Below are 16114 nucleotides of genomic sequence, written 5' to 3'. Positions count from 1 at the left end.
TCCTGTGCTTGGTCTTCTTCCCTCCTTCCTCCATAGCACATCATTACCGAGTAACTCTTGGTATCCCTACTATAAAGGCTATATAATGCTAATAGTATGGTCATTGTCCCTCTTCCATGTCATGGTAGGAAATTTAGCTCCTGAGTGCATGGTCATCTACCCTTCTTCATAGCACAGCCACCCCTCTCCTCAATATGATGGCCACCCTCCTTCCTCCGTAACATGGTCATCGCTCCTCCTCCATAGTATGGTCATTGTCCCTCTTCCATGTCATGGTAGGAAATTTAGCTCCTGAGTGCATGGTCATCTACCCTTCTTCATAACAGAGCCACACCCCTCCTCAATATGATGGCCAACCCCCATCCTCCGTAACATGGTGATCACTCCTCCTCAATGGTATGGTCATTGTCCCTCTTTCAGGTCATGGTAGGAAATTTAGCTCCTGAGTGCATGGTCATCTACCCTTCTTCATAGCAGAGCCACCCCCCTCCTCAATATGATGGCCACCCTCCTTCCTCAGTAACATGGTCAGCGCTCCTCCTCCATAGTATGGTCATTGTCCCTCTTCCATGTCATGGTAGGAAATTTAGCTTCTGAGTGCATGGCCATCTACCCTTCTTCATAGCACAGCCAGCCCCCCCCACCTCCTCAATATAATGGCCATCCCCCTTTCTCCGTAACATGGTCATTGCCCCTCTTTCATGTCATGATCATGGTAGGCAATTTAGCTCCTGTGTGCATGGCCATCTACCCTTCTTCATAGCAGAGCCACCCTTCTCCTCAATATGATGGCCACCCCCCTTCTTCCGTAACATGGTGATCGCTCCTCCTCAATGGTATGGTCATTGTCCCTCTTCCAGGTCATGGTAGGAAATTTAGCTCCTGTGTGCATGTCCATCTACCCTTCTTCATAGCAGAGCCACCCCCCTCCTCAATATGATGGCCATCCCCCTTCCTCCGTAACATGGTCATCGCTCCTCCTCAATAGTATGGTCATTGTCCCTCTTCCATGTCATGATCATGATAGGAAATTTATCTTCTGTGTGCATGTGGTCTACTACCCTCTTCCATAACATTGTCACCCCCCCTTTCATATCATTGTCACCCCATCTGCATAGTTTGCCCCCCCCCCCCCACTCACTTGCAATCACCATGTAACGTAGAGGCTAATGAGGGAGCATTTTTGCCACAAAAACAGGTCCAAGATAGATGATCAGAACTTCCGTAACCCTCAGTAGCCTTTTAAAGCCCATTGCACCCTTCTACATTTACTTCAACCCATTCCACCAAAATGGTGACGTTTGACTGAAATATCCCAATTTTTGCTAAAATTTCAGAAAAATGGAAGTACTCATATTAACTTATCCGTAATTCAGAAGTATTTATTTGCAGGTGGGAGTGGTCTTGGAGGTATCTATATGACGTAGATCTAGAACGCACAGAAATGTTCCTCACCTGTGTAGTGTCCACCCTGTAAGCTCCCATGGTGATTGCACACGGCGTACAGGTCATACAAGACGTCCATCTGACCCCCGTCCATCTTCCATGAAGACCACTGTCCTACGGGGCCTCTGCTTCCCTGGCCCCTCTTGACCACATGGGGCGCCATGTCCATCCCAGTGAGAGGGAACCTGACCAGAGAAGACAGCTTATTCCTGCGGCCACCCACCTGCCGGAACCTCTTCAGGTGGATAATGAGGATGTCCGGGAGGGTCCAAAGGCTTAGCTTGACCGTTCCCTGCTGTAATACTTTGCAATGAGGGCACCTCCAGGCATCATCAGGGGCCAACTACATCAGAAAGGAAACATACAAAGCATCAAAACCAATGAGAATTGAATATGGCTAATAAAATTAGGAGAGGGCAGAAATAGGAAGGATTCTTTACTGTAAGAACGGTGGAAGAAAATGAGTTTTACTATAATGGACATCTAGTAGTTGCAGAATAGAAGGGGATCTTTACTGTTTAAGTACATAAGCTACATGATATCAAACATTATCTGTTATAAGAACTGCAAAGGCGAGGAATAGAAATACCTTTTTATACGAATGGTGTTCTTTTATAAGGAGGGAGTTTTTACGGTAAAAGATTTGTTAAACTAGTTTTTTGGGTTTTTTTTGCTCGAATAGGAAAAAGTGTTTCTTACCAAGAGTGAGAAATAGGAGTTTTTCCTATTAGATACTCCACACAAAAAGAGTTCCACTGTATCACAAAGTATTCTTTACTGTAAGAGCTGTTAAACTATGTAGTGGAAGAAGTTGTTCTGCTGTATATTATAGTATAAGAAAGAATTATTCAACGTAAGAGCAGTTACACAAATGAGTATTAAAAGTGACTATTTTAAGGGGTAGAAAGAATTTTACTATGGATTATCTGCTGTAAGAGATGTAAATTTTCAGAATAGGAAGAGATTCTTTACAGTAAAAGCTGCAAAGCTGAAGAATAGGAAAGAGTCTTTTTGTAAAGATCCAATCACAACCAGGGTCCATGCCATGTGGCTATTTGTAAAAAGAGGTCATGTGATTTAGACTGAGTAAGCTTTAAAGGAAAACACAGGAGTGGATTCTGGAAACAATTCGATATGTTTTTATGGCAGCACTCACCTGCTCCTCCTTCGTATAGAGCTGAAAGCACTCATCCAACGTGCAGGTCTGCTGCTGGTGATCCAACTGCTGTGTCCTCACCGACTCGTCATCATGTACCACCTCCTCCTGGATGTTCCCAAAAAGTCTATCAGAAACGTATATGTTAAAGAAGCTGCAACAGCTACCTTGAGGCTGCCTTTATTTCCTCAATCATCAATCTCCCCCCCCCCCCCGATCTATACTGTTGTTGCTTCCCTTTTACAGTGACTAGTTTTCCTCTGCTGTCATTTTGTTTCTGAGCATTATATGAAAGAACAAATTCCCAGCACCCCTTTAGACATGCATGCTCCCTTCGGTGGTGTAGACGTCAGCTATGCAATCTGCTGATCAGTCGCCCGCTTTCAAATCAAACAAGTGCAATCAGCAGATCGCACAGCTAGAAGTTAAAGCACTCAGTGGCCAGCAGGAAGGAACATGCATGTCTAAACAGATGCCAGGGATGTGTTCTTTCATATAGTGTGCTTGAAACAAAAATCCAAGGGGGGGGAGAGAGAGTCCTATTCTTTGGTGGGACTTTAACGGCACAATTTACTTGTATGATAAATTTCAACAATTCAAAAGAGATTTTTTAGAAAAACAGTATCAAATTTTATTTTTACAATCTTCAAAAATAAATATAAAGCTACAATACACATTGGGCGGCACAGTGGCGTAGTGGTTAGCACGTCTGCCTTGCAGTAAATGGGTCATGGGTTCGATTCCCGACCATGGTGCCTCCTGCATGGAGTTTGCATGTTCTCCCTGTGCTTGCGTGGGTTTCCTCCGGCTACTCTGGTTTCCTCCCACACTGCAAAGACATGCTGGTAGGTGAATTGGCTCCTGTCTAAATTGTCCTAGTTTCATCCCTGGCCATGTGGGATCTCCTGCATGGTGGGGGTTGGGGAAAGACCTGGCAACCTACCCTGTAAAAATATTTCATGGAAAAAGTGACGGTCCGTGCAATCACCAAGGGTTGGGTTCAACTGAATGGATAGATAGAGAGTCTAAGAGTCCAAAACCTTTAAATATTAGTAAGTAGCTCATAAAATAAGAAAATATGAAATTGCCAACATATTTTTGGGCCTTAAAGATCTCCCTCTTCCACAGGGTATGGAAAAAAAAATATTATATATACACACACACAAATTATACAAAAGTAGTGCCTTTCCACGCACATGACCTTTAATGGCCTCCCAGTCTTAGTCCGTAGGGTTCAATATTGAGTTGGCCCCGCCCTTTACACACACATGACCTTTAATGGCCTCCCAGTCTTAGTCCATAGGGTTCAATATTGAGTTGGCCCCGCCCTTTGCAGCTATAACAGCTTCAACTCTTCTGGGAAGGCCGTCCACAAGGTTTAGGAGGGTGTCTATGGGAAGGTTGGACCATTCTTCCAGAAGCACATTTGTCAGGTCAGGCACTGATGTCGGGGGAGGAGGCCTGGCTCACAGTCTCCGCTCTAATTCATCCCAAAGGTGTTCTATGGGGTTGAGGTCAGGACTCTGTGCAGGACAGTCAAGTTCCTCCACCCCAAACTGGCTCCTCCATGTCTTTATGGACCTTGCTTTGTGCACTGGTGCGCAGTCATGTTGGAACAGGAAGGGGCCATCCCCAAACTCTTCCCACAAAGTTGGGAGCGTGAAATTGTCCAAAATGTCTTGGTATGCTGACGTCTTCAGAGTTCCCTTTACTGGAACTAGAGGGCCAAGCCCAACCCCTGAAAAACAACCCCACACCATAATCCCCCCTCCACCAAACCTTACACTTGGCACAATGTAGTCAGGTAAGTACCGTTCTCCTGGCAACCACCAAACCCAGACATGTCCATTGGATTGTGAGACAGAGAAGCGTGATTGGTCACTCCAGAGAACACGTCTCCCCTGCTCTAGAGTCCAGTGGCGGCGTGCTTTACACCACGGCACCCGACGCTTTGCATTGCACTTGGTGATGAAGGCTTGGATGCAGCTGCTCGGCCATGGAAACCCATTCCATGGAGCTCTCTACGCACTGTTGTTGGGCTCATCTGAAGGCCACACCAAGTTTGGAGGTCTTTAGCTATTGACTCTGCAGACAGTTGGTGACTTCTGTGCACTTCAGCATGCGCTGACCCCGCCCTGTCATGTGACGTGGCCTACCACTTGGTGGCTGAGTGGCTGTTGTTCCCAGTTGCTTCCACTTTGTTATAATCCCACTAACAGTTGAGCGTGGAATATTTAGTAGCCAGGAAATGTCACGGATGGACTTATTGCCCAGGTGGCCACCTATCACGGGACCACGCTTGGAGTCACTGAGCTCCTGAGAGCGACCCATTCTTTCACCAATGTTTGTGGAAGCAATTAGACAGGAAGTAAGGAGATTTCCTCTCATGTCCTGTTCTGTGCGACCTCATCCACATAGACAAGATGCCTATTAGACAGGAATTGGGAAGATTTCCCCTCACTTCCTGCTAGGATTGATATGTGCACAAAAAGAAAGCGGGGAGATTTCCCCTCACTTCCTGTTGTGTCTGATATGCACCAATTAGACAGGAAGTGGGGAGATTTCCTCTCACTTCCTGGTATGATTGATGTGTGCGCACAAAAAGAAAGCAGGGAGATTTCCCCTCACTTCCTGTTCTGTCTGATATGCACTAATTAGACAGGAAGTAGGGAGATTTCCTCTCACGTCCTGTTCTGTGCGACCTCATCCACATAGACAAGATGCCTATTAGAAAGGAATTGGGAAGATTTTTCCTCATTTCCTGTTGTGTCTGATGTGTGCACACAAAGGGAAAGCGGGGAGATTTTGCCTCACTTCCTGTTCTGTCTGATATGCACCAATTAGACAGGAAGTGGGGAGGTGTCCCTTAATCCTCTGTTCTGCCTGATACATGCCAGTCAACAAGGAAGTTGGGAGATTTCTGCTCACTTCCTATTCTGCCCGATACATGTAAATTAGACAGGAAGTGGGGAGGTTTTCCCTCACGTCCTGTTCTGTGTGACCCCCATCCACGTAGACAGGAAGCAGAGAGAATTCCCGTCATTTGCCATTTTCTGAAACAAGCAAAAATGTGGATAAATCTCCTAAACAGAGCCATGGAGAGCGATAAAAAGGTGACAACGCTTCTTCCCTCACTGAACCCACAGCTAAAGAAAAGAAACATTTTGGTTGGAGTTGTAAGGATGAGAAAGAGACTTACCTCTCTTTGGTTTTGGAGTCCCATTCCACGGCCAGCTTGACATGCGGTAGCCCCCCGCTTCCACAGAGCTGCAGAGCCCTGCAAAGGAAGGCGGCCATTGTTGAAGGTCCAATTATATATCTGCAGCGAAAAGGCTTGCTCCACCTACAACTATTACTAGAGATATAAATGGACAGGAGCATGCGGAGTCACCCATCTTCTTCTAGTAGGTGTCATTGTCTGTACACCCGCTGTGTCCATTATGAGGGGTTCCCACCATCCCTGTGTGGAGTTCCCAGGTCTGTACACCCTCTGTGCCCATTATAAGGGGTTCCCACCATCCCTGTGCTGAGTTCCCATGTCTGTACACCTGCTGTGCCCATTATGAGGGGTTCTCACCATCCCTGTGCTGAGTTCCCATGTCTGTACACCTGCTGTGCCCATTATGAGGGGTTCTCACCATCCCTGTGCTGAGTTCCCATGTCTGTACACCCGCTGTGCCCATTATGAGGGGTTCTCACCATCCCTGTGCTGAGTTCCCATGTCTGAACACCCGCTGTGCCCATTATGAGGGGTTCTCACCATCCCTGTGCTGAGTTCCCATGTCTGTACACCTGCTGTGCCCATTATGAGGGGTTCCCACCATCCCTGTGCTGAGTTCCCGGCTCTGTACACCTGCTGTGCCCATTATGAGGGGGTTCCCACCATCCCTGTGCTGAGTTCCCGGCTCTGTACACACACTGTGCCCATTATGAGGGGTTCCCACTATCCCTGTGCTGAGTTCCCGGCTCTGTACACACACTGTGCCCATTATGAGGGGGTTCCCACTATCCCTGTGCTGAGTTCCCGGGTCTGTACACCTGCTGTGCCTATTATGAGGGGTTCCCACTATCCCTGTGCTGAGTTCCCAGCTCTGTACACCTGCTGTGCCCATTATGAGGGGTTCCCACCATCCCTGTGCTGAGTTGCCAGGTCTGTACACCCGCTGTGCCTATTATGAGGGGTTCCCACCATCCCTGTGCTGAGTTCCCAGGTCTGTACACCTGCTGTGCCCATTATGAGGGGTTCCCACCATCCCTGTGCCGAGTTGCCAGGTCTGTACACCCGCTGTGCCCATTTTGATGGGTTCCCACCATCCCTGTGCTGAGTTCCCGTGTCTGTACACCCGCTGTGCCCATTATGAGGGGATCCCACCATCCCTGTGCTGAGTTCCCGTGTCTGTACACCTGCTGTGCCCATTATGAGGGGATCCCACCATCCCTGTGCCGAGTTCCCGGGTCTGTACACCCGCTGTGCCCATTATGAGGGGTTCCCACCATCCCTGTGCTGAGTTCCGGGGTCTGTACGCCCGCTGTGCCCATTATGAGGGGATCCCACCATCCCTGTGCTGAGTTCCCGTGTCTGTACACCTGCTGTGCCCATTATGAGGGGATCCCACCATCCCTGTGCTGAGTTCCCGGGTCTGTACACCCGCTGTGCCCATTATGAGGGGTTCCCACCATCCCTGTGCTGAGTTCCCAGCTCTGTACACCTGCTGGAGGTGTAGGAAACGGTTAAGGACATCACATACACAGACCTGTCGATGGCGGCGTGCTGAAGCGGCCGGATGTCCTTGGCAGATAAGTAGCAATTGCTGTCCGGAGCCCCTACGCGGATGTGAAAGAGGACGCCACCGCTCTGCGGAGAGAAAACAGTAAAAATAAATTCCCGTGAAATGACACCAATCAGCGATAAGACGGTTTTCTTTGTCCTTTCATCGGCAGAGCCCTTCCACCGTCCCTCTTCCACCGTCCCTCTTCCACCGTCCCTCTTCCACCGTCCCTCTTCCACCGTCCCTCTTCCACCGTCGCTGAGTCCTCTCTTCCAGCTGCGGCACTGTAATCCCTGCGTGACCCCGGCTCTGCCGCCACATGAAACGTTCAGGATAGAAAAAGGAGAGCGCCTCAGCCTTTCAAGTGCAGCAAAATATATAAAACCGTCTGAGGCCGCGATGCGGGTGGTCACCACGGACGGGGATTTTATTTTTGGATCAAGTTTTAGATGCTGCTAGATACAGCCGCAGCCATTTTGTGCACTAAAAGTAACCCCATCACTAATATCTCAGAATCTTTCACAAAATGTGATTTCAAAAACCATTTTTAATGTTTTCTTCAGTCTGCAGTCTTGTATTAAAATAATTCCCGATGATACGGCCATGAAGGTCCAAAGAAGATGGTCTTAGAAGGTCCATTACCAATTTGATGTACCTTTAAGATGTTAATCCCTTCTCAGTGAGCCATTGACTAATGCAGGCCATAGACGGGTCAAAAACCAGCCGTTTTTTTATAAAAAAAACGAACAATCAGTCGTTGGATCGACCGACGTTACCACCAACGGTAAGAAGAAAAAAAAAAAAATTAATCGGCTGATTTTCATCCCGTCTATGGCCGGCATTTAATTACTTCTGTCCCTTGCAGAGAGCTCCGCTATTATATTTGACATGAAAAAGTCTTGCAATTGCAACAATGTATCCATTTGTATCCATTTCGGATACAGATGTTTTTATTCAAATACAAATGGATACAAATGGATACATTGTTGCAACCGCAAGACTTTTCATATAAAATATAATAGCGGACTGGAATTCTTCTTCTTCTTCTTCTTTTCTTATTCTTTTTCTTCTTCTTCTTTTTCTTCTTCTTGCAGGTCACGGCTCATGCGCAGATTTTTTATCGGTAAAACGATCGGCCGATTCGCCCATCATTGCTGGGAAAATCGGCCAATCGTCAAAATCGGCCGCAAATTTTCCAACTTTACCGATAAGAAAAAATGTGCCAAAACCCTGAAAAACAGCCGACCAAATAACCCACTAACGGTGCGAAAATCGGCCGATTTTTGACCCGTCTATGGCCTGCATTAGGGTCTTTACAAGGTCCAAGAATGATGACCTTAAAGATTCCATTAACCATTAGACATTGTACCTTCAAGACTGTCCATCCTCCTTGTCCTTTCCTAGTGAGTCACTGATCTGAAGTAAGCATGCAAAAGGTTCAAGGATGATGGCCTGAAAGCTTCCATCAACCATTCGGCATTGTATGTTTAGGATGGTCATCCTTGAATGTCCCAAGGATGAAGATCTTAACATCTCCATTAACCATTTGACATTGTACCCTTTGGATGTCCATCCTTGTCCTTTATTAGTGAGTCACTGATTTGAGTATGCAGAAGGTCCAAGGATGAAGATCTTAAAGTCTCCATTAACCATTTGACATTGTACCCTTTGGATGTCCATCCTTGTCCTTTCTTAGTGAGTCACTGATTTGAGTATGCAGAAGGTCCAAGGATGAAGATCTTAACATCTCCATTAACCATTTGACATTGTACCCTTTGGATGTCCATCCTTGTCCTTTCTTAGTGAGTCACTGACTTGAGTATGCAGAAGGTCTAAGGCTGAAGATCTTAAAGTCTCCATTAACCATTTGACATTGTACCCTACAGGGGTGGCTAACCTGTGGCTCTCCAGCTGTTGTGGAACTACATTTCCCATGAGGCATTGCAAAGATGGGAAGTTACTGACTTGCAGAGGCATGATGGAACTTGTAGTCCTGCAGCAGCTGGAGAGTCGCAGGTTGGCCACCCCTGCTAGAATGTCCATCCTTGTCCTTTATTAGTGAGTCACTGACTTGAGTATGCAGAAGGTCCAAGGATGAAGATCTTAACATCTCCAATAACCATTTGACATTGTACCCTTTGGATGTCCATCCTTGTCCTTTCTTAGTGAGTCAGTTACTTGGGGTATAGAGTAGGTCCAAGAATTCTGACCTTAAAGCTCCCAATAACCATTTGACTTTTTACCTTTAGAACTATCCTCCTTGTCCTTTCTTAGTCAGCCACAGATCTGAAGCCAACATGCAGAAGGTCCAAAGAGGATGGTCTTAAAACTTTCATTAACAATTCGACATTGTACCTTCAGGATGATCATCCTGGTCTTGCCTAGCAAGTCATTGACTTGGAGTATGCAGAAGGTCCAAGAATGATGACCTTAAAACTTCCATTACCCTTTGAGATTGTACCTTCAGGACTGTCATCTCTGTCCATTCTTAGTGAGTCGCTCATCTGGAGCACGCAAAATGTATCTATTAACCATCTGAAATTATACTTACAGGCAAGTGTGCATCACTCCTCATCAAGTAATGGGTCTTCGCGAGGATATTTTGCTGCAGCTGATCCCAACTTACTGTTCTGTCTTCCCTCAGGACCAGCGGAGGGCCAAATCTGTGAAAATTAAAGACCTGCTCAGTGATGAATCCAAGTGTAAATATCATGGAGGACCATGTTTAGCCTGAAGGAATGGTGCTTTATTGAAGCCAGAGTTACCTGAGGGCCTGTTGACCCGTACCATCCAGGTTGCACAGAAGCAGAAGTAGTTTTGAGCTGGAGGCCAGGAACTCAGAAGAGATGGATCCTCCTCCAGGTAACCTTGTTGCGTTTGTGTCAAAGTTGCGGGGAGATGAGGGAAGGCTGTGGTGGTAGCCTGCAAGAGGAAAGAAAAGTACACTTAAAAAAATGTATGTAAAGGCAAAACTTTTTTTTCTTTAAGTTTTGGACAGATGTGAAGAAGGGTAAAGCCTTCTGTTATGTTTTTATTGTCCTCTGTTTGCCACCTTGGTAGATTCACCCTCTCTTTTTGCCTTAGTGACCTTTGACACAGAGGCAGAAAGTGAAGGGAAATCAAAAAATTTACCATTGCCACCAGAGCACAAGTTGTGGAGTCATCATCCAACTGGGCTAGATCAGTGGACTCCAAACTGGCCGGCGGACCAAATGCTTTTGCTTGCCTTTATCTGGACATTGGGACTCTATTTCTCCCACTAATACAAGGCATTATTCTTCCCACTGACACCAACAATGAGACACCATTCTATGTACTGACACCAATGATGAGGCACTATTCTTTCCACTGACACCAATGATGAAGTACTATTCGTGCTGCTGAAACCAACAGTGTGGCATAATTCCTTCCACTGACACCGATGATTGGGCACTTATTCTCCCCCTTACACCAGAGATAGGGCATCATATCCTCCCACTGACACCAACAACGGGGCACCATTCCTTTTACTAATACTAATGATGGGGCACTATTCCTCCTACTGACACCAATAATGGGGCACCATTCCTTCTACTAATACTAACGATGGGACACTATTCCTCCTACTAACACCAACCATGGGGCACTACTTCTCCCACTGACCCCAACAATGGGGCACCATTCCTTCTACTAATGCCAACTATGGGGTACTATTTCTCCTACTGACACCAACCATGGGGCACTATTCTTTCCACTGACAAAAACGATTGGGCACTTTTCCTCCCACTGACACCAATAATGATGCACAATTCCTCCCACTAATACCAACAATGGGACATTATTCCTCCTACTGACACCAACCATGGGGCACTCCTCCTCCTACTGAAACCAACAATGGGGCAATATTACTTCTACTAATATAAACCATGGGGCACTATTTCTTCTATGGACACCAACCATGGGGCACTATTCCTCCCACTGACACCAATAATGATGCACAATTCTTCCCACTAATGCCAACAATGGCACACATTCCTCCTACTGACACCAATTATCGGGCACTACTCCTCCTACTGAAACTAACAATGTGGCACTATTCCTCCCACTGACACTAATAATGATGCACAGTTCCTCCCATTAATAACAAAGGGACACTATTCCTCCCACTAATAACAATGGGACACTATTCTTCCCAATAACACCAATAATGGGGCACTACTCCTCCTACTGACCACAGGTGCTATGTAATTCTTTTCCACTGACCACCACGCCTGAGGCATTTTCTACTCCTACTGGTCGTAGTCAGACCCCAATAAAGTCTGAAGGACAGTAAACTGGTCTTTTTTTTTATTAATATTTTTTTTTTAACAGTTTGGAGCCCCCTGGGCTAGACTATCCAAAAGCAACTGTCTAAAGATGGGGATTTCCTTCACCTTGGGGAGACTTCCTCTCATTTCCTCTTATGTCTCCTGGACAGGAAGTGAAAGACAGCATGAAAAGCACCAAACCACAAACGAGTCCAAGAAAACTTTAATCATTCATCAAATTAAATATTCACCCAGAGCGTTTCGGGGTGGGGGTCATATATTTGTTGTACATATTCTTGAAGAACTCACATAGCACAATTAGCAAACAGAATTTATATGAAGGCTGAGCCAGTAGTACAATATCTAAAATGGATTGCAGTGCAAAACCCTCCATGTTGACTTCAACCATGGCTGACCTACTTTGTTGACACCCTCCAAAGAAATACATTTGAGGTCCCAGTATAGAGGGTAGAGCAGCTCAGGAATTCGCAACACATTCACCTTCATATCAAAAGCGACAATGCTTCTAACTGAACCATGCTCAGCAGCTTGCAGTGCCAAAATCATTATTTCTAAGACCAAAACTACCCTTGTTTCTGGCAGCTTCACAATCATACACAAGAACATTGGGAGAAAAGGGGAAGGCTAATCCACAGTTCCATTGCCATGCCAAGAAGGACTTCTCTGGAAATGTCCAGGAAGATTTTTCAGGGGATAGCAGGAGAAGGGAAAAACGTGAAGGGTTTTATTTGCAAATTTGCTTGGCCTATCTGGATATTTAAAACCTGTACTGGGAAATTATGGAGCCTGACATTGCTGGCCTCTAGTGATGAAAATGCTACCTGCCTGGCTGCCTCATTGAATCTGTGGTGTCAGTATTGAGTTACTATATGCAGTCTAAGTCTGTGACTCAGGCAGTAAGGAATCCTTTGGATCAGTATGGCAGCCAGGCAGCTAGTATTTTCAGGAGTTCATCAATCACATCCCCAGTATTTTTCTCATTACACGTCATGAATCCCCATGTTCATGAGCCTGGCCAAGCTTCCATGTTGGTACCATCTGTAGAAGCTAGACATTTTGGCAATGGAAACTCACCGGAGGTCATACAAGAACCAGGAGCCTTGGGCAATGAAAGAGCAACTAGTATTTTCAGGAGTTCATAAATTACCTCCTAATTTTTTTCTCATTACTGGTTACCATGAAAAACTATTGAATCTCCATGTTTATGCACCCAGCCAAGCTGCCATGTTGGTGTTATCCATAGAAGCTAGCCATTTTGGCAATGGAAACCCACCTGTGGTCCTACAAGAACCGGGAGAACTTGGGTAATGGAAGGAAAACAAGTATTTTCAGGAGTTCATCAATAACATGCCTAGTATTTTTCTCATTACAGGTAACATGAAAAAGTCTTGAATTCCGATGTTCATGAGCCTGACCAAGCTGCCATGTTGATTCCATCTTCAGAGGCTAGAAATTTCTGCACTGGAAACACACCTGAGGTCCTACAAGAACTAGGAGCCTTGGGTAACGGAAGGGGAACTAGTATTTTTTCTAATTACAGGTTACCATAAAAAAGTCTTGAATCTCCATGTTCATGAGCCCAGTCAAGATGACATATTGGTGCCATCTTCAGAAGCTAGACATTTCAGCACTTGAAATCCACTTGAGGTCCTACAATAACCAAGAGCCTTGGGTAACTAGTATTTTCAGAAGTTCATCAAAGACAGCCCTAGTTTTTCTTCTCTTTACTGGTTACCATGAAAAACTGCTGAATCTCCATGTTCATGAGTCCAGCCAAGATGACATATTGGTGCCATCCTCAGAAGCTAGACATTTCAGCACTGGAAACCCACCTGAGATCCTACAATAACTAAGAGCCTTGGGTAACTAGTATTTTCAGGAGTTCATCAAAGACCGCCCTAGTTCTTCTCATTACTGGTTACCATGAAAAACTATTGAATCTCCATGTTCCTGAGCTCAGCCAAGCTACCATGTTGGTTTCATCTGTAGAAGCTAGACATTTTGCAAATGGAAACCCACCTGAGGTCCTACAAGAACCTGGAGCCTTGGGTAACGGAAGGGGAACTTGGAAGGCGTAGACTGGGTCACCTTCCGCAATGGTGTTCATGTCTTCATCGTCTGAGAAGGATCTTTGGAATCCGCTGGAGTACACCTCGGCCAGGATGACCTTAAAGGACAAAGAGATGATTAATCCAACCACATAAAATTCATATACAAGTCAAAATTAAAAATTTTTATGTATTGATAAGATACAAGATAATATCAGGCTTTTAGTGGGAGTGGCTGCATTGGTGGCTGGAGGGGGGAAGTACATAAATGGGATGGAGCAGTAGGGTGATGGCACAATGGGGTTATCAGCCTTCTTGTTCTGTGCAACAATATAGCATGGCAGAGGTAATGGATCCCATAACAATGTTACATTGTTACAATTAAAATATAACCATTCTAAAGTTAAAATCAGACTCGATGTGGTTGTTGGAGGAGGCGTCCCGAATTTACCTGCTCGGTGGGTATCTTGCCCTCATCGGCCACCATCTGCCGTAGCGCTGCCACAGTGCCAAATAATGGAACAGCCAGGCCAATGCGTAGAAAGCGCTGCTGCTTAGACTGGAATACTAAAGTGATGTTGAGGGCCCTGCGAACATAGCAAAGCATCATGGGAAATGTTAATCCAGGCTGATCTCAGCATGCTCAGTAATGTGTCAATGGAACACTTTCAGGTATTTAGAGATCACAATACTCCCCTGACAATGCCTTCATATTTTTTTTTTGTCCTCCAAAAGGACAGCATCATCTTTGTTCAGGCATCATCTAGGTTCACCATCTACTTCCTGGACTGAGATGTTTTTTTTTCTAGAAAGATGGTGCCACCTTTGTGGCCCTGACATGTTCAGGAATTTTCTGTTATAGGGTGACATCACTGTTAATTGTGCTCCTGCGTTGCCACTCTGTCAACTGTGATGGTGATTACAAGCAGCTGACACCCATTGCTCAGGCATAGTCCACCATTGTCGCCATCAGGAAGACCGTCCGCAGCAATGATGTACAGCTGACACTGGAGAGAGTGCATGTAGACTGGAAGTGGCTGGAGGAGATCAAAAAAATCGAGATTGGGAAAAGGATGAAATAAAAAACCAGTAAAAATAGGATTTTTAAAAGAAAAATATGGCAATTCTTCCTTTGCAAATTCTCAACTGTGCTCACAAATGTCGGACACAAATCAGCCCCTGCTGCCTCTCATCGTTTGATTTGCTACAATGTTGCAGTCTGATTGCTGAGGGAGAGGAGACTGAGAAAATGCTGCCTCCTGCCTGCAGCAGAGCAATAACATCATCTTCTCATCCTAGGCAAAGATGAGTGCTCAAGGATAGTTATTTAATAGAAAAAACAAAAAATGTGAAAATGGATCCTGTGGTTGTGTATTGTGACATGTGAGCAATTTATTGCTGAGCGGTCCACAATAATTGCACATGAATTTTCACAACGAGCCCAAATAACAAAGAAGTACCTTTAAATGCATGTGTGAGAACGCATCTTCAAGTGCAGTTTCTGTGAAGCGATGTGTAGTACACACACCGCATAGTAAACAGTAATGCATATTTCATAAACAGCAATTACAGAGCCGTAATGACTGTGAGAAACATAATAACACCACGAAGCGGTGCATAGGCTTTTCTTCTGCAGTCTCCAGGATTAACCCCCTCCTGGCTTTGTGCTGCTTGGCGGGACTGGCAGTGGGAGTCAGATAAACGTCAAGGATATTATCAGCACTCACCAGCTATAATTACCGGATCTTTTCCCTGTCTCTCCCTCACATATAATTTTCTTTTTTTTTTTTGTTGTATTAATTAAGGCCGCCCGCCTGCTCGTGGCGGATTCTGGGCGCGCACTCTTGTCGGTGGAAGTTTCCAGCTCAGGGTTTACACTTGTGCATAATGATTTCTGATTTAGAAATGTTTTCCATTGAACTAATAATTTTCTATTTCTAAATATTAGCCTTTGCAATTTCTAAATTAAAGTGTATCATTTTGAAGCCCAATTGGGCCCTCAGTTTGAAGCTTTGCCACACATGCATGGCATTGTGCTCAGCTACAAATGACTAGCAGGCCCTTTCAACCACCCATTCTAGCAGATGAGCAGAACAACCCTGAACCTAAAGGGGTGCTGCAATGGGGTCGACTGCAATGCCACTCCTTTCTCATACCTTTACTAGAATAAACTTCTAAAGGATACAGCCATCTACATGGATGCTTTGTAATATAATTTCTTTATTGGTTACAATTTATTGGTACAGGATCTACTGATGCTGACGCATTTTGCCAAAACGCATCAGAAACATTAGATCCTGTACCAATAAGTTGTAATCAATAAAAGAATTAAATTGTGAAGCATCTATGTGACCAGCTGTATGCTTTAGAAGATTACTGTGACAAGTG

The 16114-nt window shown here is 45.3% G+C and overlaps 1 protein-coding gene across 1 annotated transcript in view; it reads right to left on the bottom strand.

Moving 5' to 3' along the window:
- USP43 (ubiquitin specific peptidase 43) overlaps positions 1-16114 on the bottom strand; it is a 76029-nt gene that overhangs the window by 6365 nt on the left and 53550 nt on the right. Inside the window, exons 5-12 of the mRNA XM_089666780.1 lie at positions 14178-14313; positions 13698-13845; positions 10137-10293; positions 9923-10034; positions 7357-7457; positions 5802-5879; positions 2603-2729; positions 1456-1789 (exon numbers count right to left, since the gene is read on the bottom strand). Coding sequence (XP_089522906.1) covers positions 1456-1789; positions 2603-2729; positions 5802-5879; positions 7357-7457; positions 9923-10034; positions 10137-10293; positions 13698-13845; positions 14178-14313 — 1193 coding nt within the window. The remainder of the gene's footprint in view (positions 1-1455; positions 1790-2602; positions 2730-5801; positions 5880-7356; positions 7458-9922; positions 10035-10136; positions 10294-13697; positions 13846-14177; positions 14314-16114) is intronic.

Source organism: Staurois parvus, unplaced genomic scaffold (assembly GCF_062004578.1).
Source record: "Staurois parvus isolate SC_StPar_1 unplaced genomic scaffold, SC_StPar_1.0 ptg002841l, whole genome shotgun sequence".
NCBI lineage: Eukaryota > Metazoa > Chordata > Amphibia > Anura > Ranidae > Staurois > Staurois parvus.
The sequence above is the reverse complement of the archived record's forward strand: the minus strand, read 5'-3'. Positions and strand labels throughout refer to the sequence as shown.